Raw genomic sequence first — 23706 nt, forward strand, 5'->3', positions numbered from 1 at the left:
ACCAGGAAAAGGGGGAAGGATTTACATACACACTTACACACACACACACACACACACACATACACAGAGAGAGAGAGAGAGAGAGAGAGAGAGAGAGAGAGAGAGAGGCCCCGTGTTGACCTACAGCGCCACAGAAAAATCAGAACCAGGAAAAGGGGGAAGGATTTACATACACACTTACACACACACACACACACACACACACACAGAGAGAGAGAGAGAGAGAGAGAGAGAGAGAGAGAGAGAGAGAGAGAGAGAGAGAGAGAGGCCCAGTGTTGACCTACAGCGCCACAGAAAAATCAGAACCAGGAAAAGGGGGAAGGATTTACATACACACTTCTACACACACACACACACACACACACACACACTGTGCATAGCAGGAGCACATGATGTAACGCTGAGCACCATGGATCATCGGGAAGATGCAAACAGCGACAGTGTGCATCACCTGTCTCTGTCTATCAGGTAGCTACTACCCACAAACAAGAAAACAGCAGTGCAAAACAAACAGTCAGGATGTGGGAGAATCAGAATGCTTGCATGGCGTACCTGGAGTCAGTCTAACAGCACCAGTCAGACCTCGGAGCAACCGCCTGCCCTTGGCCCCATGGTGTGCCTGGAGACCTGTCTAGTGGCACCAGTTCCTGGATAATCATAAATTCCTCACTCCTTGTCGGCATTTTTGTTTAATGGGTTTACGTCTGGGCCTTTTCGACGCTGTTAAGTCAGTTTTCATTCACTGGCTCGCTGTTCATGTTTCTAGAAATATCTGATGACATAGCCCATTTGATTTTAATCCATCCTCAGCGTGGCTTTATATTATCGTACTACTTGTGCTTTGATTAATTTATTATTTTACTTTAATAACATTATATTTACAGTACTCCAGCTGCAAAACATGCTAGTTTTGTTGCCTTCTGTTTCTCCCTCCTACCAGTTCATTGTAAATGCACGGTTGCGTGATCCTTTGTGTTAGTCACTGTGAACTAACTAGAGCATCAAACCACTTCAAAATCTTCATGGCTTTGACGCATTAAGTACCTTACCTGTTTCCCACAGTACAGTTGTGCCGATATGGATTAGTAGTGGGATTTTTTTGTTTATGTTTTGTTTTGTTTTGTTTCTAGTTGACTCAGGCCTGGGACTTGTCCAGGCCCTTAGGAATATCCTGATCTGATGGTTGCAGCTGGGAGACTTGGCTGGCTAAACTCAGAAGTGATTTCTTGTTTCGATCACGTTGTCTTTTGACTGCACGTGCATTCGTTACTGCCCAGGCAGAGGACTGTACCTAGCTGCAGAGGGGCCCAGGAATTGCTCACATGTGGCAGCATCTAAGCACTCCACCTTCCATACACTCACACAAATACATAAATAAAAATGTAATAAAAATTTTTAAATGTTTTATTGATATTTGGCTGCATTTAGAAGGGACACAGGACAGTGTGTGTTTATCTATGCATTTAACAATGAAGCTTGTAAAGGAATGGTGAGCGAAGACGGCTATTTCCTGAGACTGTCACTGCAACCCATGAAGCCAGGGCCACATTAGAATTACTCCCCAGGAATAACAGCAGTGCTTTTTCTCTTAATCTCCGGAATCACCAATTGGCTGCAATAGGCCAGCTTGAAGAGCGTGTATAATTCTTTCAGTCATCAGTAACTATGTCATGATTTCCATGTAGAAATAAACTACAGTAGCAAAATTCATCTTTAACAAATGATGCTGGTCTAACTGCATGTCTACATGTATAAAAATGCAAATAGATCCATATTTATCACCATGTACAAAACTGAAGTCCAAGTGGATTAAAGACCTCAACATAAAACCAGATGCACTAAATCTGTTAGAAGAAAAAATGGGGAAGAGCCTTGATCTCATTGGCACAGGAGACAACTTCCTGAACAGAACACCAACAGCTCAGGCTCTAAGATCAACAATTATAAATGGGACCTCATGAAACTGAAAAGCTTCTGAAAGGCAAAGGACACTGTCAGTAGGATCTTATAGAATGGAAAAAGATCTTCATCAACCCTACATCTGACAGAGGGATAATATCAGAAATAAATAAAGAACTCAAGAAATTAAACACCACAAAATCAAATAATCAAATTTAAAAATGGGGTATAGAGCTAAACAGAGAATTCTCAACACAGGAACATCGATTAGCCGAGAAACACCTAAAGAAATGCTCCATGTCCTTAGTTATAATGGAAATGCAAAATGACTCTGAGATCCCATCTTACACCTACCGGAATGGCTAAGATCAAAAAATCAAGTGACAGCACCTGCTGTTGAGGATGTGGAGAAAGGAGAACACTCCTCCATTGCTGGTGGGCATGCAAACTTGTACAACCGCTTTGGAAATCAATCTTGCACTTTCCTAGAAAACTGGAACAGATACAGGCCTTTGCTCAAAGTTTGGGAGGGAAAGAGTAAGGGTGCTGCTTATCTGGTCCTGAATGGTTAAAGTTCATAGAACGCAGGCAGCAGGCAGCTGCAAACACCGTGGGAGCCAAAGCCGTAGAATCCCGGTTGCTGGTGATTTCACTAGACACAGCGACATGTTCATCTATTTACGTAATTTATCCTGTGTCAGTTGGAGCTCAGCTCTGATTTGAACAGAACAATCACAAGATGAGCTCTCTGAGTTGGATGGTCCATACCTGCAGTGCCAGCGCTCGGAAGACGGGAGGATGGCTGGACGGGTGTGGCTAGCTTGGACTACGTGGTGAGACACTATCCCAAAAACCGAAAAACAACAAAAACAGAAAAAAATAACAAAATAGCTCTATTGACAAAAAGCCAGAGGCGCAGTTCTCCAAACAGTAGAGGGATAAGCGATGGGTGACCAGGTAGCTGACATGACAGCCTGTAATCAGGCGTGATTATCTTGCCAGGAAGTCTTTTTTCCCTCTCTGTAATTGTGAGAACCTAACTATGTATGCACTGCTTTTGAAATCAGTGGCGCTATAAATACAAAAGCTTTGATCTAATGTTTGTTATTTTAAAGAGCAAAGTGAATCTGAACGAGGCTTTTTAGGGATCAGGGCTTCTGACATCGCATGCTAGATCTTACAGTGCTGGCGTGGGATCATTAGTGATCCATTGACGTGTGGTCAGTGAATGTCACACTCATACACACACACACACACACACACACACAAATACATACACACATATACATACATACACATACATATGCATACACATAATCACACATATGTACATACACACATACACATATGCACACATATACACACAAACTCACATACAGACACACATACACATTCAGATATACACATATATATATATACACATAGACATGCACACACAGACACACATACACACACACTTCTGTGGAGTGCCACTTTCTGTTTGGAACAGCTTTCCTGTTGAAGGCCTGGATGCTGGGATGGGCTACTTTTAGTTCCACTCAAGATCAATGAATAAGTGGTGCCTGCTGGGCCATTTCTGGGTAATCCAGGCTGCTAAGATATTATGACAAGCGGCCGGAGCTTAGTTGCAGCACTCAGTAAGCCTCAAAGCAACAGGTCAGGAGATGTGACCTCCAGCTTTGATCTCACCTTTAGAGGTTTTCCTCCGGCTAAGTCTCCTAAAAGGCCAGTCCTCCCTTTCTTCTCAGAACAAAGCTTGGAGTGCTTCGTTGATTTGCACGGCGTCACCCAGCAGGGGGATGTCCCTTGGTCTTATTTATGGTCCATGCCATTCGGATGGCCGGTTGATGTTAACGTGGTACTGCCTGCGTCCGACATACGTGTTTATGGGCTGTGTTGCTCTAGCCTGACTGGACCCATGCCTTATCAGAAGACCTTGTTTTCCTGCTGGTTGTTAAAGGGAACTGCTGTCCATCATTTTAACATTCCCTGCACGTCTCTGATTTTTGAACCTTTCACTGTTTGGGCACATAATGATGGTTACCATACTTCTCAATGGGAAGATCGCATGGTCCAGGAAGTTAGGTCTGTAAGCGCCTTTGCTAACTATTTGTAGAATGCTACTGGGGATAGCCAATGTTTCTGCTTAGGTTTATGGAGAAACACAGACAGGAGCTCCTTACCAAGAGTCTGAAACTGCTCTTACCTGTATACTGGCCTGCCTTATAGGGAGCAAGCGTCCAGCCGTTGCTTTTCCCTTCCTTGTATGGCAATCCCAGTCCCAATCAGATGGCGACGGCTCACCATCATCCAGGATTCATTCAACTGAGCCAGTGTTATGCAGTGACTAACTCCGCCCTGCTTCTGCGCTGCCTCTAAGGCTGCTAGCACCAACAGAAAACAGCATTTTGTAGGAGTTCTGCTCAGAACTGTAGGGAAATATGTTGCTGCATCATCTTAGCTCACCCACTTGTCACATTAAAGGCCGACTTCTCAGGAGATGAGCTTCATGCATTCTATAGATGCTCACCGAGTACTCGAGAGCGACATACATTTGCCGCACATGGGCCCCAGCTGCGTGATTATGTAATGGGGAGCACACAGGTGGGAACGCCAGCCTTTGGGGTGCAGGGAAGAAGAGTGATGGTGGGGATGCCTACGAGCAGCAGGGCTCCAGGGCACGCTTGTTTCTATCCAGTTCTGGCTGCCTTCTTATTTATTTTCATTTGGGGAGTCGTTTAGAGACAGGGTTTCTCTGGGTAGCCTTGGCTGTCCTGGTCTTGCTTTGTAGACCAGGCTGGGCTTGAACTCAGAGAGACCCGCCTGCCTCTGCCTCCTAAGTGCTGGGATTACAGATTCAAAAAAAAATATATATATATATATATTTAAAATGTTTTAAAATGCAAGAAAAACACTAATAGCACTGGCTCATTACAGGGAAGTGCGTGGAGACTTTAGCAAAGCACATTAGGGTTTTAAAATTAAATGTTATTTTTTAAAAGAACATAATTATCATTTCCCTTCCTTTTCTTCCTTCCAAATCATCCCACATATCTTGTTAGAAAAAAAAAGACTTCTGAATAACATGGGCAGATTGTATTAATGCACATCAACTGTAAAGTTTTCAGCATATACATGTTGAGTTTTTGTTGGTTCCCTATTACACTAGAAAGCAGGCACTGGGAGGCACATGCCCAGCACCAAGAGCCTGTACTGTTTCCGGAGTCCCCTGGACTGCACTGACCAATGACTCCGTAGCGGATTTCTCATGCCTAGAACTCAGCTTTTGTTAGATTTTCTATGGCTCTTGTAGTCTGTGCATGTGTGTGAGCGTGACACATGAGTGTGTATGTGTGTGTGTGTGTGTGTATGTGTGTGTGAGCATGACACATGAGTGTGTGTGAGAGTAGGCACATGAGTGTGTGTATGTGAGCATGGGACATGAGTGTGTGTCTGTGAACATGGGCACATGAGTGTGTAGGAGCGTGGGCACATGAGTGTGTGTGAGCATGGCACATGAGTGTGTGTGTCCGTGAGTGTGGGTACATGAGTGTGTGTGTGAGAGCATGAGCACATGAGTGTGTCTGTGTGAGTGTGCACATGTGAGTGTGTGTGTGCATGGTATGTTTGTGCAGAGTGTGTCTTTTTGTGTCTTTATGTGTAATTTCAGATAAATATAAAGCAATGTGATCCCCTCCGTCTTTCTTAGGAATGTTTAGGGCTATCTGTCCCTCCTACCTGACTCTCCTGTGTATTTTTTTCTTCCCAGCCCACGACTAAAGCCCACCGTCTTTGCCATTCCCTTATTCACATCACCTGTGCCTTCCTAGTCCCTTCTCAGACTCGATATTATAAACACTTAAGCACAACTGTTAATCACCCAGAGTGTCTCTGACGTATATTGGCAACGATTCAACTGGACTGTAATTTTTATAAGTAAAGGAACACTTTATTCATGCACCTATATTGAGATTTCTAATACTGTATTCAGGGGAAAAGAGGATGGGTTCCTAATATGGAATGCTTTCAGTAACTAAAAAAATAAAAATAAACATTTTGCAATTCGTTTCATTAAAAACACGTCAAGCATGTGCATTTAAATGTGTATATTCGTATTTGAGCACCGTTGTGTATATATTTAAGATCCGTTACAGGCCGGTTACTGTGTGTGCCTTGTTCCAATAGTCCCAGCCTTCAGAAAGTGGACACAGATGAGCCCTAGGTTCACGCAGTGTGAGCAGGTCTCAGAAACCCAAAGCAAAAAAAATCAGTGCAGTGATAAGCACAGCTGTTTTGGAACGCAGTTGTTACACAGTTTAGTAAGAAGAGTAGAGGACAGCCAGGCATAGTATTATTGGAGGGATTGGGGCTATCCTTAGGATCTTTCTCCGGGTTCACGGCACAAGGTCAGACGCCTGGGTTTAGCTTTTGTCTGAGTTCTGAGGAGAGTCAGAGCCCCGGGCCCATCGAGCGCCGGCAAAGCCACCTGGCTCGGATGAGAGGGTGGATGAAGTAGTTGCTTAAGCGCTTGCACGTGCTTGCTTTAGTCCTCTAAGGCGAGCAAAGCCTGAGGGAAGCAAGGTGGTATAGTGATGTGACAGCGAGCCTTCAGGTAACAGCGCTGTGACAGAGCTCTGACGTGCCTGTGCGTGTTTGCTCAGGTCATCCTGATGCAGAGGACTTTTCCTGGACAGACTACCTGCGAGCTACTCAAGCCAAGGCGGTCCCTGCCGAAGCCTTTAACACGGTGAGTTCCGGTGGTGCGCGCTCTCTCCTACCCAGGTCGCAGCAGCCGCTGGTTCACACAGCCCTGGTGCCAAACCCAGGTGACAGCTTCAGAACCAACTTGCTTCGCTTGTAGTTAAGTGATACAAAGTTGGTACTTATTCCGTGTTGCTCCTAAATTCCAACGTAGAGGACAACTCCTTGTCGGGAATGACCGAGTAGGACCCCAGAGACACTAACCGGAAGCTTCCCATCAGCCACTGCACGTGGAGGGCTTGAAGCCCCATTTCTCTGGGACCCCTGAGTTGAGAACTCTGGACTTTCTGGGTCCTTTTCTCAGGGACTGTTTGGGCAATGGTAGTAACATAACCAGAGAGGTGGAATAGTGGATGGGGTCTTAAGAGCGTAGACTTATCTACTTGAGGGCAGTGCTTGTCTGGCAATTGTGGAAATACAGATGTTTATGATTTATATTTACGCATGTCTGTTTATGCAGAGATGAACTAGGTAGACGTTAATATACAAAATATTTTACATGCAGAAGTGATACAGTTAGAAACATTTGCATACTAAGCCAGTGCTTTTAAAAATACTGTTCCCTTCCAAATTCTAATTGCCTCCTCCAGGCTCAACTTACCTTCTTTTTTGTTTTTTGTTTGTTTGTTTTCTTTTGGTTTTTTGGAGATGGAGCACTTCTATGTAGCCCTCACTGTCTGGAACTCTCTATGTAGGGCAGGCTGGCCTTGAGCTCACAGATCTCCACATATCTTTGACTTGCAAATTCAGGAATTAAAGGCTTATCTTTAATCAGAACTTAATACATTAGGTATCCTCCCTTACTTACATAATTGTATTTACTGAATGTTTTCTGGGGATTAGACCAGATTTGAAACACAAAGCTGTTTTATTTAATGACCGGCTGTAGGGCCCAAGGGAAAGAAGGGGCCGTGAGTCCTGGTGTCACAGGAGTTTGAAGGCTTCAGAGCTTCCTCAAAGGAAGGTGCCTAATGCTGAGAACTTCCCTTTCCTATGTACCTTGTGCCAAATCTTCATTTGAGTTTCTCAGAGGAAAGATTCAAGGAAATAAAGTGATGGAAATATTTAGCTACAAAGGCATTTCTAGGCTCTGTCATGGGTTATCTTGGATTCAGCCAAAATATGTATATTTGACATCTGCAATGCCAAACAATTACACTCCTTGTGGAGGACAGTGATCTCGGGGAGGAAAGGAAACCTCTCACACATTTAGTTATAATGACACAGTCTGTTTAGCAGGTATATCAATGCTTTCAAAAGAAAATATATTTCCAAAAAAAGCTGTGGGGAAGGCTGCCATATACTAGAAAATGACTTGACTTTTTATACACATTAACCGAATTTTACTTTCCTGTTGCTACTTCTAGACATGAGGAATTCAATATACTTTAGTTTCCCATGAAGTCGGGCAAACATTTTTCATGTGAAATAGCTTCTGAAGCAAAGCCCTTGGCTGACCTATAACAACGGGGAGTGGTCTCCCTTTTGACCTCTACGTTTTGGTGGTACACCAACTTCCTGGACCTAGGGCTTTCCCATCCTGTTTTCTTTATTGCTTGGACTTTCACCATTATGGGTTCTTGGTCTCAAATATCTTAAGATGTTAGCCTAATGTTGTAGGTAAAATTGTAAAAGACGAGCATATGGCTCTAAATTATATCATGGTTAGGTTTCTAAGAGAGTTGTAAAGTTCAATTTAATCAGCTTTTTTCTTTGTATAAAAGAATACCTTAAAAGCTTAAATTTAGAAAATATCATGCATATCTTTTTGAGTGAGTTGCTAAGTAAATACATTGCCTCTTGAGCCATAGTTTAAATGGATCATAAGAATGGTAAACAGTATCTTATTTTATATTAATTTCAGAAAGATTTCTAAACTAGCACAGAAACGGTGAGAACCTTTTTGATCCTTGGTGTGATCATTGATAAATCCATATCTGGATCTGTCTTTCTTTTTATATCTGTTTCCAAAATGGCCAAAACTTTTCTCTCTCTTTATAAGGTTTTTATAACACTGATTTGGAAATATGCACAAAGTCCTATGTACTCTTAAAATTAAATCCCAGTTTTGTTAAAGATGTGTGTGTGTGCACACACCATGATGCTGGGGACAGCACGTCTGGAACATGGCTTGCTGGCTTCTCAGTGACTTGTTGCCCTGTGATGTTGCAGAGGGCTCCACATGGCTTTTTGCCAAACATGAAGCTGGAGGCTGTGGACAAGCGAAACCCCCGGTTAATTCGAGTCGCTACCATTATAGATGCTGATGACCACAGAGTAAAGGTACGTCCCCACTTACTGTGTGGACCCCAATATTTATCGTGCTTCCCTCTTCCTGTCTTCTCCTTTGTCTTCCTTAGTTTTTCAGTTCTAAGGCAGAGCAGCTTTCTATGGAGAAAAGCCATCATGGATCTGGCCTCAGTGGCTGTCCTCAGCTAGTAGAGGAGGAAAAAGAGCAGTTTCTCTGAGGCAGGAGGCTGTGTAGCTCACAGGCATCTGGATACAGGGTGCCACCTTCCAACCTCCACTTGCTTTCCATCCTCCTTGAATGTCTTGGGGATTTGTATGTGACATATGCTATGTCTGGTTGGACAGAACTGTCATGGACAGAGACTCTAGACATTTCTACTTACGCATTCTGTAAGTTCTTCTTTAAAGAACAAGATTTTGCCTTTTTTTTGTTGTTGGCATTCTCAAGCTTTTTCTTGAAGTTATTGTCATAATTTCTATGAGTCTTTGTTGTCTGTCTTTTATATTAAAAAAAAAAAACAACAACAGAAATCACTTTGGCCACTGTAGCCAAAAGTTAGCGGTGAGTCAGGGGGTTGATGAGCAGGTTTCTGTCCTGTCCTCGTTTAAGACACACGTTGAAGACACACACACCTTTACAATGAGATTTTCATAAGATGAAATCATTTGATCTTTTTTACACAGAGAGCAAAAAACATTTATCAGTTCTGCTTCATCATGTCTTGTAAGGAATAACAGTTAAAAACAATTTTCCATCCAAGCACAGCTTGTTTTCACAGTAATAAAACTAATAAAGTAAACTGATTTTAATAGGCATTATATTAAAATGTATTTGTTTTATGTCACTTTGATACAATTTAAATGAATTTTTATTCCATTGGCTCTATCTTTAATCAGAATAGTTCACTTTATACAGTTACGGGTACTTGAGTTTGGCGAAATTCAAAGCCAAGTGTGGGGCTTTATTGGCCATTACCAGGGGAATACATGGCAGGGTTCTTTGTTTTTTGGACAAATAAAATAACAAGTGTGTTCAGGAGCCAAGTAGCTGTTGTCTTCCGTAATACCTTGTTATCAACACTGTATCTTAAGTTTCATTCTAAGTGTAGTATTCAAGGACTCCTTTTGGCTCATCCCTGTTTACTTCCTGGCAGTCAGAATGGAAATATACTGCTTATCACATTGGCTCTGCGACAGTTTCACATTCATCACTGTCATGTTTAGTTAGTAGCTTTCATTTAAAATTTATTGAATTTCAATTTTAATAACATAAAAAATGATCTTGATTTTTATTAAAAGACTGCTTATTGATACTCACAAGAGATGTATTCTGGTTTGCACTCCATCATTCGTTGGCTTATTGTGTAAATATATTGAATTAAAGTATTTATTATCCTAAAATATAATTTAAAAAACTTTATCTCCTTGAGTGAATTTATTAGACTTCTCATTTACCAGCCCAGCATTGAGCTTTTAAAGTCTTTTGAGCATTTAGTTGATCATCGCAAAGCAACATTTTATTTTCCTTCTTATTTTTATTTTTTTCATTTACGGAAATTGTTTACTCTTATTGAAGTAAAAAAGATTGAAGAATATCTAGTACTTGTGAAAGAATTAAAGTCATAATTCTTATTTATATGGTCTGGGCATAATAGAAGGCCTTTACGATTTTACAGTTAAATTAAAATACGTTTATGCATGTAGCTACCTTATATAGCGTGCAGTCAATCAAAACGGACCAGTGTTGGAATATGTTTAAATGCATTGAGGTCTCACACACAGGCTTGGCCTCTTTCTTGCTGCCTGTGTTTTGGCAGTGCTTGTCTGTAGCTTCTACTCTCTGCCTTCCTTCAGAAGGGTAAATACTTGTCCTGCCCTGTGAAATACAGGACAAGTCTGTGAACTGACCGTTTCCTAACAAGCCACAAGGGTCAAAAGTATTCATTCAAAATCCATTCCTTGGTGTCCCTCCAGAGGAAAGGTATTAAAATGAGTGCTGGGCTTTCCCCTAAACTCTTGAGTACAGAGGCTGAAGATCTTCGGCAGGTGAGAAAGCAATAATTCTTACATTCCTCATGATGTGTTGACCTCACCCTTCTGTGATGTTTCTCCTGCAAAGTCAGTACACAATATCCACTGAATGGAGGAAGAGAGGAGGGGGGAGAAGGGGAGGAGGGGAGGGGGGAGGAGGGGAGGAGGGGAGAAGGGGAGGAGGGCAGCACTTGTCAATGTGCTCTGGGGCTCTGACTATCTGTTGAACATGTGTAAGCTCTTTGCTCATTCTCAACCTGTCCCTGGCTCATCCTCTGTGGGAAATCTAATTCTGCAGAATGTGCCGAGAAGTGCAGCAGATTGATGTGGGTTTGACCTCTTGTTCTGACTCTCTCAGCTTTATGTTATTTTGGTACCGTTACTCCATTGGTATGTAGTTATTATAGTAATATACGAGGCACCGTGTTGGATGCAGTGGCCAAGGCTCCAGGAGTCATAGAAATGCAATAACAGAGCAAACCACTCTGTGGTGAGTGTGCAGATGGTTCTGGACTCTGCATTGTCCATTGTATTACCACAGTGGCATCCTCACTCTTTTAAGAAGCTCTTGTCTCTGGTCTGCAGTTCATGAGGAGAGCTTAAGTAACAGCAACATGGTTTCCGAGAGCTAAATTCCGAGCCAAGGTTTTCTACGCTTCGACTTTAGCCGCCAGCCTGGATAAGCTGTTGGGACCAGAGACCTAACATTGCCCCTGCTTCAGTGCTGGGTGGTCAGCAGCCAAACTCAGGGTCACGTCTTCTCAGACCACTCTCTTCTCGGGCTGGCTGGCTGGGTTTGGTTCTAAGACTGTCCATTTGGCCAACTGTGTCTCCCCAGGAGGTCAGTTGTGAGGTTTTACTTACCATGATTGGATATTAAGGTGACATTTTCCCCCTTATGTTGATGACTGGACTTATTAATTACCATGGTTACTCTGTAATAAATATTTATGATAGACCCTGTGCTTCTTGTTCAATTTAGAGACAGCCATTATGTTTAGTAATTACTCTTTTGTTTGGCTGAACACTGCACTCTGCTATATCCAAAAGCCCATTACTGTCATCTTATCAGGAAATGCACATTAAACCACAGTAGATGAATGAGTACTTTAAGGAAGTTTAGACTGTATTCAGGGGCAAAGAATATTCGTCTATGAGAAAACACAAAGGGGGATTTAAAACAGAGTAATATTTGATAAATATTTTCCCTGTGGGAACTGAAGCTAAGCTGCAAAATAAATTATAAATGAAATCCAAATAGATGTCTTAGGAAGTTTTCCTGAATCATTAATAAACTGAGTCTCTTCGGCAAGCCCTTTCATATTTAATGCATTAACTAGATGTATTTGTGGTCTTTCTGAATGAAATAAAGGCGTTATGATCAAGGAAAATTGTCATGGTTAGTTGTCCACTTATATGACTAGAAATTATTTTGGAACTGAGATTAGACTAATAGGTTAAAGATCTTTTGATTCAAAGAATCTTCAGGTGAATTAACATGAAGAGGTCCAAATATAAGTCAGCGAGTGGTCACTTAATTAACCATTGCCTACACTTGACCTTGGTGAGCTCTGGCTTAAGTGTCAAGCAGGAGGCAAGCTGTAGAACAGGTCCTCTCACTTGCCACAGTTACTTGCTGGGACGCATAGCTGGAAATGGTTTTGAAACGTGAGGGTAGAAGAAGACACTGGTTTTTAAAATCGACTGTTCTTAGAGTTGTAACCGTGTAAGCAATGGCCACCGTTGTGTCACAATAATTGATGGCTGTCTTCACCCGGGAAGAAGACTGAGGCACTGTCAAAGGCATTATGATCAGTAAAGGAGAAGATAATTTTTAGAGTTGGTAAAATGATAAATCACTGTCAACCATAATGTCCAGAAAAGTTGAAGTAGATAAGATTGTCACACCCGGTGAAGACACATTAGTGTGATCGCCGTGATCACACACCATGGTCGTTGTAACGATCAGGATGCTTACGTCAGCGGGAGTCCAGGGCGGTCCTTCAGATGCTATGCATTTCCTTGTCTTCCAACTCCTCCTTGCCTTCACCTGCACTGTGCCTGAAGCTGATGGAGCCGGTACAGGGAACTCACACAGCAAGGGCACACAGTGCAGGACACTGGCTTCCTGGTTCCATAGCCTAAGCTTATAACTCGGAGCAGCACCGTTTCTGTGAAGCACCAGAGAGCGGCTATATCTTACTTGTGGTTTTGTGGTGAACCATGTGTTCAGTGTCCCCGTAGGCAATACCAAGGGGATGGATGTTCCTCCAACTGGTCTCCACAGACTACTGACGTGTAATGAAATATTCTTATAAATGTTTTTTGCTAGAGCCACGTTTAGCTTGTAGTATAAACAAGAACAGATGGCATTGGGACCCTGTTTGGCCTGTGGGCTATAACCTGCCAACTCCTGTCTTAACAGATGTCATGTTGATGTGATGGTGAGATGAGGGTATTGTCATCTGCAGCATAGGTAGCTTTGTATCCTTGCGCCATTTCTTATGTTTGACTATTGAACCAAATCAAACTTATTTTCCTCTTTCAATCTAGTTTTAAATATTTTTCAACAAGAAAGGAGGTATAAGGTGTGATGTTTGCTATATCATTAATAACACGTTCTTAAAAGAAATGTGTTTTCCCAATATAAGGCGATTCTTACCCATAATTAGATTTTTTCCCCCAGTGAGAATGCAGCCCAGATTCCAAAATGCTGTGTAACCATTCACACTATAGGCTCACTTACCAATTAGAGCTATATTCTTCCCAACAAATGTAGGAAGAGATTTACCTCACAAAATTATATTAAGGTTATTATACTTAGAACAGAAACAAAGGCCAGACAGGCAAGTGCATGACTGTGATGGAGGGGGATTGTCAAAGCTCTCCAGGGCCCCCCTCACGCATCCGGCTCACTCCCGTGTTACCAGCTGTCCTGAGAGACCAAGCAAGTGTCTGGCATGACTGTTTGGCTGGAGGCTTCATCTGAGTCATGAAGCGAGCAAGACTAGAAATAGAACAGTTCACAGCTTTCTGTGCAGGGCACTGTCTGGTGTAGAAACTTCTTAAATTAAATCTAATGGTGCTGCAGCCCTTCCTTTAGGGTTATGTGGTCCTCTGAGCATCTCAGGACTGCCACAGGTTACACAGCTGTAAAGTAGACGTGTGCATGCACAGAGATACCTGTTGGTGGTTGTGTTCAGGGGGTTAATGGGTGCATGCATAGAGACCTCATTTTATTTTAATCATTCTTAAACTAATAAGACAGGCTGTCTATATTATCATTTCATTCCACGCTATGTATTTGGTCAAAAGACATGAGACCCTTGACGTGCTGGCAGTGAAACCTTCATTCCTTACCCACAAGGCTCAGTGTAGCATGTCTGCACACCTTCAGGCACATAGAGGGTTTGCTGGACTCAACCTTGGAGGAGACCTACACAGTCTCTGCTGTTCTGCTGACGTTCTACAAGTGTGACTTTCATCTGGCTGCAGTTCTGACACTTCCCATGCCCTTACTAATACTGACTCTTAACTCACTGTGCTGAGCATTGCTTCTTCTTCTTCTTCTTCTTCTTCTTCTTCTTCTTCTTCTTCTTCTTCTTCTTCTTCCCTTCTCCTCCTCCTCTTCTTCCCTCCTCCTCCTCTTCTTCTTCTCCTTCTCGCATCCTGCTTTGTAGCATTCTATTCTTACACTGGAGGACCATCCTTCAAAAATAAATAACTGAAAAAAAAAAAACCACTCTAAGATTGGCTTGCTAGGCACAATTGTCAAGGTCCCCAGCCCATTCCAAACCTGGTGCCATTTCTTGTAATATAAGAAAGGATGACAGACCCAGAGATTGTTCCTCATGAATATAGTTGAGGATACATGATTTATTTCCAAGTTGAAGTTCCATTATGTTCCTGTTGTTACTGTAGCAAAATTAGTAGCTTAAAATAGCTCAGATTTCCAATATTATATTTGTTAGGTCAGAGGTCTTTTAGGGCTAAAATCAATGGCCAGCAAGTCTAGCTCCTTCTAGAAGTTCTGGGAAAGCCTCCCTTTCCTCTCCCTCTCCAAGTTCTAGTGTCTGATTTGCTCATTGGGGGTTTTGTCCCCTTTTTTTAATATGTAAGGCTTGCAGCTCACTGATATCTTCAGACCAAACTCTGGCACCCCTGTCTTCCCGTAACAAGCACTGTGATTTCTATGGGCCTCCTGCGTGGTACAGGGTAACTGCTACACTGAGAGTCTTTGTTTAATCACTGCCACGATCCTGCCTGCCATGCAAAGTAACATTCTCACAGGATCCAGGGGCCTAGAGTGGTGATGTCTGAGAGAGAGAGAGAGAGAGAGAGAGAGAGAGAGATATGACATCACATCCACAGTGAGGAATGTGCATGCTGCTGCTACCCAATGCCCTTTGCCCTTTTTGTATGTCCAGGATAACAGTCCTTTTCATGTACTACTGAAGTCAAGACAGTGCCCCAAAGACATGCACAAAGGTCCATCTCCTGTGCAACTGTAAAGTCTATCAAATTGATAGTCAACCTTTAGCCATCACAACTCTTCCCTTGTCAACCTGACACCCAAACATATCACTTTTAAGCCATAAACTTCCACCTCTTCTTCCCATAGTCTTATGACCACCTTACAGTAATATGGATTCCATTTGGTCCAATATCACAATTCCTATAGTCAGTAACATTTATAACACTTTAACCTAACTAAATCTTAGGCTGGGCATGAAAGCACATGACTTTAATCCTAGCCCTTGATAAGCAGATGCAGATGTGAGTTCTAGGCTGCCCTGACCAAATAGCAAGTTTTAGGCCAGCCATGGCTCCCTAGTGAGACTTGGTCTCAAAAGAAAACCTAAAGTCTCTTAACTGTGACTTCCAATAAAGTCAAAACCAGGCTACATACTTCCAACTTATAATGAATGGCACAGAATAAATGTTCTTATAATTTAAAAAAAGATTTGAAATATAATAAGGAATAACTGTGGAAAAAAATCCAACATGGTAAACATCAAATCCTTAAGCTCCATGTCTGACATCTGGGGTTCGTGATGGAATTTCTGAGTTCCAGAGGGCTTGGGGAGCCTCACTTCTCCAGTTCTGCTGACCTCAGTACACACAAATTCTCTGCTGGGCCATCTCCATGCCTTCAGCTACTTTCAGCAGATGTTCCACAGTCTGAGCATCTCCAGTATTCTGTGGTCTCAATTGCGACTTGGGCTTCATCTTCACTACTTCATAAAATGGCCTCTTGTGCACATTGCAGGCATGTAGACCCTACCACATGTCACCTACCTTATCTATTCTCTGTAACCTCCTCAATCTTGTTCTTTACATGTTTTCAATATAGTACCATGTTGATAAAGCTGACACACTTGGGATGCTGCCAGCTTGGGATGGAGCCTGGCCCATCTGGACCATAGCTGCATCAGCTCTGTATCTTAACCCTATGAGATTCTCACCGAGCCAGTTCCTTGTGAGGAAAAAGAAGCACTCTCAGCCTTATTAGTAGTTCAGGTGATTGTATCTTTACAAATTTGGTGCCTTTCATGGTGGGGTCTTGACCTCAATACACACTTTTGTTTTCTTGTCCCAGCGCCTTGCCCTGTCTGAAACCTTACATCCGCTTACACATCTTTCTTCCATCTAGAAAATTAGTCCATTATCTTTAAATTTAACTTCACCCAAATACTGAGGGACATAGAAGAATAAAGCAAAATTATTGGCCAAAATATCAAAAGACTAGTCCCAGTTCTAGGTTTCTGAGAGAGACTCTTTTTTTCCTTCTCTCTGAAGATTTATGAGTTAGACTCCCACTGTGTACATTTCTTTTTAGAATTACTGTCTTCTAAGCTTGTAGCCAAATTAGCACATTAAGTTGCACATCAGAGTGGTAGAACATTTATGGCCCAGAGTTGCAAACTCTCCCACTTTCCCACCTTAAGACAGTTACAAGACTCTAAGGAACACATGGTCAAGTTCATCATGACAGCCATTTCATTTCTGGAAATAGTTACTTAGTTTTCTTTGGCCACTGCTATGACATAATACCTTCATGGTTTACAGTCCATCATGGCAGTGACTTCAAGGTGGCAGGAACTGGAAGCAGCTAACCACACTGCACCACAATCAGGAAGAGAGAGGCTTGGAGGCTACTGCCGTCAACTTCTCTGCTCTCAATTTGTAAGTCCAAGAAACAGATGACACCCCATGGGCATGCTCAGAGGCTTGTTCCTCGTGCAGATATAAATTCTGTCAAACTGAAATGACATTAACCATCACAACTTGCTTCCTGCATGCTGCTATAGTATAGATAAGACTAACATATTCAGCAGAAGGGAGAAGTGATGAAGTGTGTGGCATTAGTAATAGCTTCTGTATACTGAGTACCCTGAGGTAGAACAGATCATTCCAGGAAATATGGGCTTTTGGGGGCAAGATAAGTCTTGGAGCCTCACAGTGTGCTTGGGGAAATAGGGACGACTCTTAGATCAGTTCAGTAGAATATGGCACAAACTCACCAGTGCCAGGAAGGTCATTACAAGTGTAGTCAGGACCAGCAAGCAGCAAAGACTCTGAGGAGATGCTGTCGTAAGAGGAAACACTTTCCCTCTATTAAAAAAAACATGTAACATACCTTATTTTATTTATATTTACAAGTATCAAATGCCTTTATTTATTATCATGAAGAGATAAGGACCCTTTAGATCCAGTCTGTTTTGATATGTGTTATATATATATATATATGTGAGCATGTATGATATGCATAATATGCAGTCTAAGAGGTTTTCTCTAGGAACCCTACCAATTACAACATTGTAGGAAAGTGAAGTTTATGGATGAATTTGTTTTTTCTTCATTAATTTATGTATTTGTTTATTTTACATCCCAATCACTACCTCATTCCCTACTCACCTTCCAGCCACATCCTTTCACCCTCTTCCACTGTACCTCCCCCAACCCCTGGGTACCAACCAACCCTGTCACATCAAGTTGTATCAGTACTAAATGCCTCCTCTTTCACTGAGGGAAGACAAGACAGCCTTGCTAGGGAAATGGGAGCCAGAGGGAGGCAACACAGACCCTGCTCCAATTGTTAGGGAACTTTAGGTAGTGCCTCTACATCCTTCCATGCCTTCCACCTCAGAGAGAGATAAAGGCATCTGTCACCCAGCTCACCACAGTTCTCTCATGGGAGAATGGCTGTGTACCCACTTAGACCATCTCAATCCACACAACTCAAGAGTTCTAGCAGGATCTTTAATGTACGGGCTGGGTCACAGGATTCCCTTGCTTTCACCCTTCAGAATCTTCCCAGTGCATTTCATTTGCTAAAACCAGTTGAGCTTCTCTGCACTTCAGCAGATTCTGCATAGCCTAGTCCTGGCACAGGCCTGCCATTGTCCTAGTTTATACTTTATCACATTTAACGATGACTATAACATTTGGAGAAAAATAGAAAATGTGAGCTTTTGACCAGTGACTCTTGACCTTTATTTTAAAAAAACAATTTTTTATTCAAGTGGGTAGTGATAATTCAGTCACAACTATGCTTTATCTGATTTTGAAATTGTCAGTATCTGTTCTTGAAGAGTTAGCAGCATGCAGCAGCCTTGTGAGAAATGACAATGATACGATAAGTGACTTCTGTTATTGGCACTGACTGTCAGGTACATGTTACTGTCAGGTACATCTTGGTTTCAGAATCATTCAGCTGATAGCAAGACAGGGAAAATAAAAGACTTTCTGTTCCAGAGCACAACCTCGCTTTGTAAGGGTAGCAGGTGGGCTTTCACTAATATGCAGAAATGGGATCAGTTTTTTATGAACACAAATTTTAGTTGAACCTTGAAATATTAGGAACTATTATAAATATAAGCTAGACATAAAAAAATGTATATTGTTTTGGTCATGAGCCTAGCCTTTTATAGCTTAGCCATCTCTCCAGACCAACATAGATCATTTTAAAGCCATTCAAAAGTCGGTACATTTGGGGGTTGCATTCGGTGGCCATACACAAGGACCCTACACTTTACCCGAGCATGATCTACAATGTTTGTCTGTAGCCAGGTATAGAAAGACCACAATTCAAATCTGGCTTGGGTTACTGGATTAAACTTTGTATTGAACAAAGGAAGTAAAAACAAAACAACAGCCTCATCTCTTTTCCTCACTACAATGCAGCTGGCATTTGTCTTCTCCTCTGAGAGTCTCTCAGAGCTCTCACTTCATGAAGATAATATTTTCTGGCATGGTAATTAGGTAGCTGTTTATTTACAAATCACTCTGTAAGCAAAACCTCAACACCCTGGTGACTGAGAGAAAAGTAGAGAATCATCCAGAGAGTCTTTCTGTTGTTGTTTTCTGTTCTGTTTTTCATGGCAGGGTTTCTCCATGTGTATGTCTGGCTGTTCCAGAACTCCCTCTGTAGTTGAGGCTGGCCTCAAACTAACATAGATCCACTGGTCTCTCTCTGCCTCCCAATTGTGTCCACCATGGTCCAGCTTCAGAGAGTTCTTAAAATTCATTTCACACAAGCCTAAGGAAACCCTAGGCCTGTTCTTGTCTCATTGCACTCCATTTCCCAAATCAATCCAACAAAGGTAGCTCCCACAATCTCCTTTTTGCCTTCCTTTCCATATGATATTGTGGCCCATTCTCAGGGGAAAAATGGGAGTCAGTAATTGTTGATATTTCTGTGGCCGCATTCACCTTTCTACTCAAGTATATGTTGTTATTCATTGCCGTAGATTTTTCCTAATCTAACTTAAGAAAATCACTTCCTTTTCACATGAATTTAATTTTTATCATCATACTTAAGGTTATATGACAGTCAATTCTACATTTGCTTTTTTCTTTAATCATTTTAAATATTATCATTATCTATTAAAATGTTGCTTCATACAATATATTTTTAATCTTAATTTTCCTTTCACAACTCCTCCCAAATCCTCCCCACCTCCCCATATATGTAACTCTAAGTCCTATCTCTCATTCCTTGAAAATCAAACAAAACCTCAAAAATAAGATACATACACACATAGAAAAGTCCACAAAAATGGAAAAGAAATATACAAGCTATAGGCAAATAAAACAAAAAGTGCTCAAGCAAAGCAAAATGAGACAGGAATTCTATAAATAAAAAAAAATTAGCGCTGAGTACTTTGTGTGTTGGCCAACCACTCCTGGGCATGGGGCCTGCACATCAGTGTGGTTAATATGCCCAGTGAGACTCCCCTGGAGGAAACTACTATTTCCTTTGCCAGTGGGTATCCATCACAGATAGTTTCTAGGTAAGCAGTGAAAGCCTGTGTCTGCTTTCTCCTCTCAGCACTGGCACCTTGTCTGGCTTGGATATATAGGGTCCCTGCACATGATGCCATATGAGCTCATCAGTCCCACTGTGTCTGGAAGACACTGTTGTTTTCTGGGAGTCATCCATCACCGCTGGCCGTTGCCATCTTTCCACCTCCTCTTCTTTATAGATCCCTGAGCCCTGAGAGGAGGGGTTTGATGAAGACATCCCACTTAGGACCGAGTGCTCCAAATCTCTCATTTATGCACATCATCCAGTTGTATCTCTGTGTTAGTTCCCATCTCCTGCAAGAAGAAGCTTCTCTCATGAGGGCTGCATGAGGCACTGCTCTGTGGGCAAAGGTCTATAGGGAAAGCAGAATACTTTTGGAGTCCTTTTTCCCCCTTTCTACTTCTCTTTAGCAGAACAATAGTATTTTGTTTTCCCCTTGGCACATGGCCTATCCAATCTCAGGTGCTTGGCCACTCTCACTGCATCAGGCATGGGTTCCATCTCATGGAGTAAAGCACATGTGGATGATTATTCCTGCAACATTTTGTCTCACTGTGGCACCTGCTTATGTCACAGGCAGGTAGGTCACTCTTATGAGGTAACGGGCCTGTAGTTAGGTTGATGGTCACCACTCTCCTGTGGCGTATGCAGTACCTTTCAGTGCCACTAACAGTAGTTAGTAGTGGTGAAACCTCCAGTTAGGCAGCTCTATACACCTCTCTGCTGCATGAGATACATATGTGTTCTACAGTCTCACCATACAACAATAGGGTCTTACCATCAGTTTGCGGAGAGCAGACAATAGCCTTCACATGAGGCCTCTTTGGCCAAGGGATTGGCATGATGCCGCCCATCCATTTCTGGCAGTGAAATATTCAGTTGGTAACATAAGATTCTAGTTGGGACCTTGACTTCTCCCATTGTTTGGAGGCTATGTTTACATTCCTTTCATGTATGTATATAGCTTAGGAGGATCCTACAGTCGCAGGCTCCCTTATGGCCCCTCAGGTAGCTTTTCCCACCCCAGTCTCCCCTCTCTCTCAATTACAATATATCCTATTCCTCTTTCCTAAGGAACCATCCCCTCCCCCAGTCCCTTCCTCTACCTAACCTGTGTGCTCATGTAGATTGTAGCACACGCTTCCAGTGCTTGAAAGCCAACACCCACGTAAAAAATAAAACATGCGGGATTTGTCTTTTCAGGTTTGGATTGCCTCAATCAGGATGATTGTTTTTTCTTGCTCCATCCATTTGCCTGCACATTTCATAATTCCAATTTTTGTAAGAGAAGAATAGTACTCCACTGTGTAAAAGTTCCACATTTTAGTTATCCATTAGTCAGTTGATGCACAGGTAGAATGCTTCCGATTTCTGGCTGTTATTAATAGAGCAGTAATGAACATGGGCAAGCACGTAGCTCTACAGTAGGATGTAGAATTCTTTTGGTGTTTGCTCAAGAGGGGCATAGCTGGGTCTTGAGGTAGATCTAGCCCCAGCTTTCTGAGGAAGCTCCACTGTGAATTCCATAGTGTCTGTACAAGTGTGCACTCTCACCAACAATGAATAAGTGCTCCTCTTTCCCCTCCTTTCCAACATGCACTGCCGTTGGTTTTTGTCATTCTTAGCAACTCTGACTTGTGTAAGATGAAATATTCCAAGCAAATGGTCACAAGAAGCAAGCAGGTGTAGCCATTTTAATATCTAACAAAATAGACTTTCAACCAAAATTAATCCAGACACTTCATACTCATCATAGGTAAAGTCAACCAAAATGATATCATAATTCTGAACATCTATGCTCCCAATACAAGTGTACCCATCCATATTTGTAAAAGAGCTATTAACAAAAAACTACACATCGATCCCCATACAATAATAGTGGGAGACTTTAACACCCCACTCTCACTGAAGGATAAGTCATTGAAACAGAAACTAAGCCGAAAAATAACATCATTAACCAGTGCCATGAATCAAATGGATCTAACAGATATCTACAGAACCTTTCACCCAAACAAAAGGAATATACCTTCTTCTCTGCACCCCATGGAACCTTCTCCAAAATTGATCACATAGTAGGTCGCATAGCAAGCCTCAACAGATACAAGAGGATTAAAATAATACCTTGTATCATATCAGATCACCATGGTCTTAGGCTGCACTTCAACAACAACAGAAATAACAAAAAACCTACACACACATGGAAACTAAACAACTCTCTACTTAATGACACCTGGGTCAGGGAAGAAATAAAGAAAGAAATTAAGGATTTCCTGAAATTCAATGAAAAGGAAGGAACAACATACCCAAATTTGTGGGATACGTTGAAAGCAGTGCTAAGAGGAAAGTTCATAGCACTAAGTGCCTTTAAAAAGAAAGTGGAAACATCCCACATAAGCAACTTAACGACACAACTGGAAGCCCTAGAAAAAAAGAAGCAGAAACACCCAAGAGGAGTAGACATCTGGAAATAATCATACTCAGGGCTGAAATTAATAAATTAGAAACAAAGAAAACAGTCCAAAGAATCAACAAAACCAAGAGCTGGTTCTTTGAGAAAATCAACAAGATAGACAAACCGTTAGCCAAACTAACTAAAAGTCGGAGAGACAGTATCCAAATCAACAAAATCAGAAACGAAAAGGGAGACATAACAACACACACTGAAGAAATCTGAACATAGTTTTGATTTGTATTTCACTGATAATTAAGGATGTTGAAAATTTCTTTGTTTTTCAAATATCAGTTGTTTTATCCTTTCAGAACTCTCTACTTAGTTACATATCACGTTTTTAATTGACTTATTTGTTTTCTTCATCTTTGTATTTTTTTTATTCTTTGTATATTTTGGATGCTAACACTTTTATCAGGTGTCTGTTGGTAAAGAAGTTTTCCCATTCTATAGCCTGCTGGACTGTCCAGATGATGGCGTCTTTTGCCATACAGAAGCTTTTCAGTTTCATGAGGTCCCATTAATCGTGCTGAGTTCTTATGCTATTACTGTCCTGTTCAGAAAGTCTTTTTCTGCGCCAATGGGCACAAGACTTGTCCCCGTTCTGTTTCTGTTCAGATTTAGGGTGCTTGGTCTTGTGTAGAGGTCCTTGGTCCACTTGCAAGTGAGCTTTGTGCAGGATCTACTCACATTTTTCTACATGTCGTCATGCCGTTTGAACAGTATCATTTGGTGCAGATTCTGCCCTTCTCCTGGTGTACATTTCTGGTGACTTTATAAAGAAAACCAGGTGTCTCCAAGTGTGTGGACTTGTGCTATTTTCAGTTTGAGTTTGTTGGTCAGTGTGCCTGGTTAATACCATTGCCAGGCTGTTTTAGTACCATTGCTCTGTAGTACAGTTGAAATCGCTGATGATGGTACATCCTGCAGTTTTTTTATTCTGCAGGATTGTTTTATCAATCCTGTTTTGATGTTTTTTTTATTTCCATATGAAGCTGAAGATTAT

The 23706-nt window shown here is 41.8% G+C and overlaps 1 protein-coding gene across 2 annotated transcripts in view; it reads left to right on the forward strand.

The window, feature by feature from the left end:
• L3MBTL4 (L3MBTL histone methyl-lysine binding protein 4) overlaps positions 1-23706 on the forward strand; it is a 276348-nt gene that overhangs the window by 43216 nt on the left and 209426 nt on the right. For both annotated transcript variants that reach the window (XM_084778171.1, XM_084778172.1), the window contains exons 7-8: positions 6561-6646; positions 8833-8943. In XM_084778171.1, the coding sequence (XP_084634297.1) occupies positions 6561-6646; positions 8833-8943 (197 nt within the window). The remainder of the gene's footprint in view (positions 1-6560; positions 6647-8832; positions 8944-23706) is intronic.

This window comes from Acomys minous, assembly GCF_964271855.1.
Source record: "Acomys minous genome assembly, chromosome: 4".
Classification (NCBI taxonomy): domain Eukaryota; kingdom Metazoa; phylum Chordata; class Mammalia; order Rodentia; family Muridae; genus Acomys; species Acomys minous.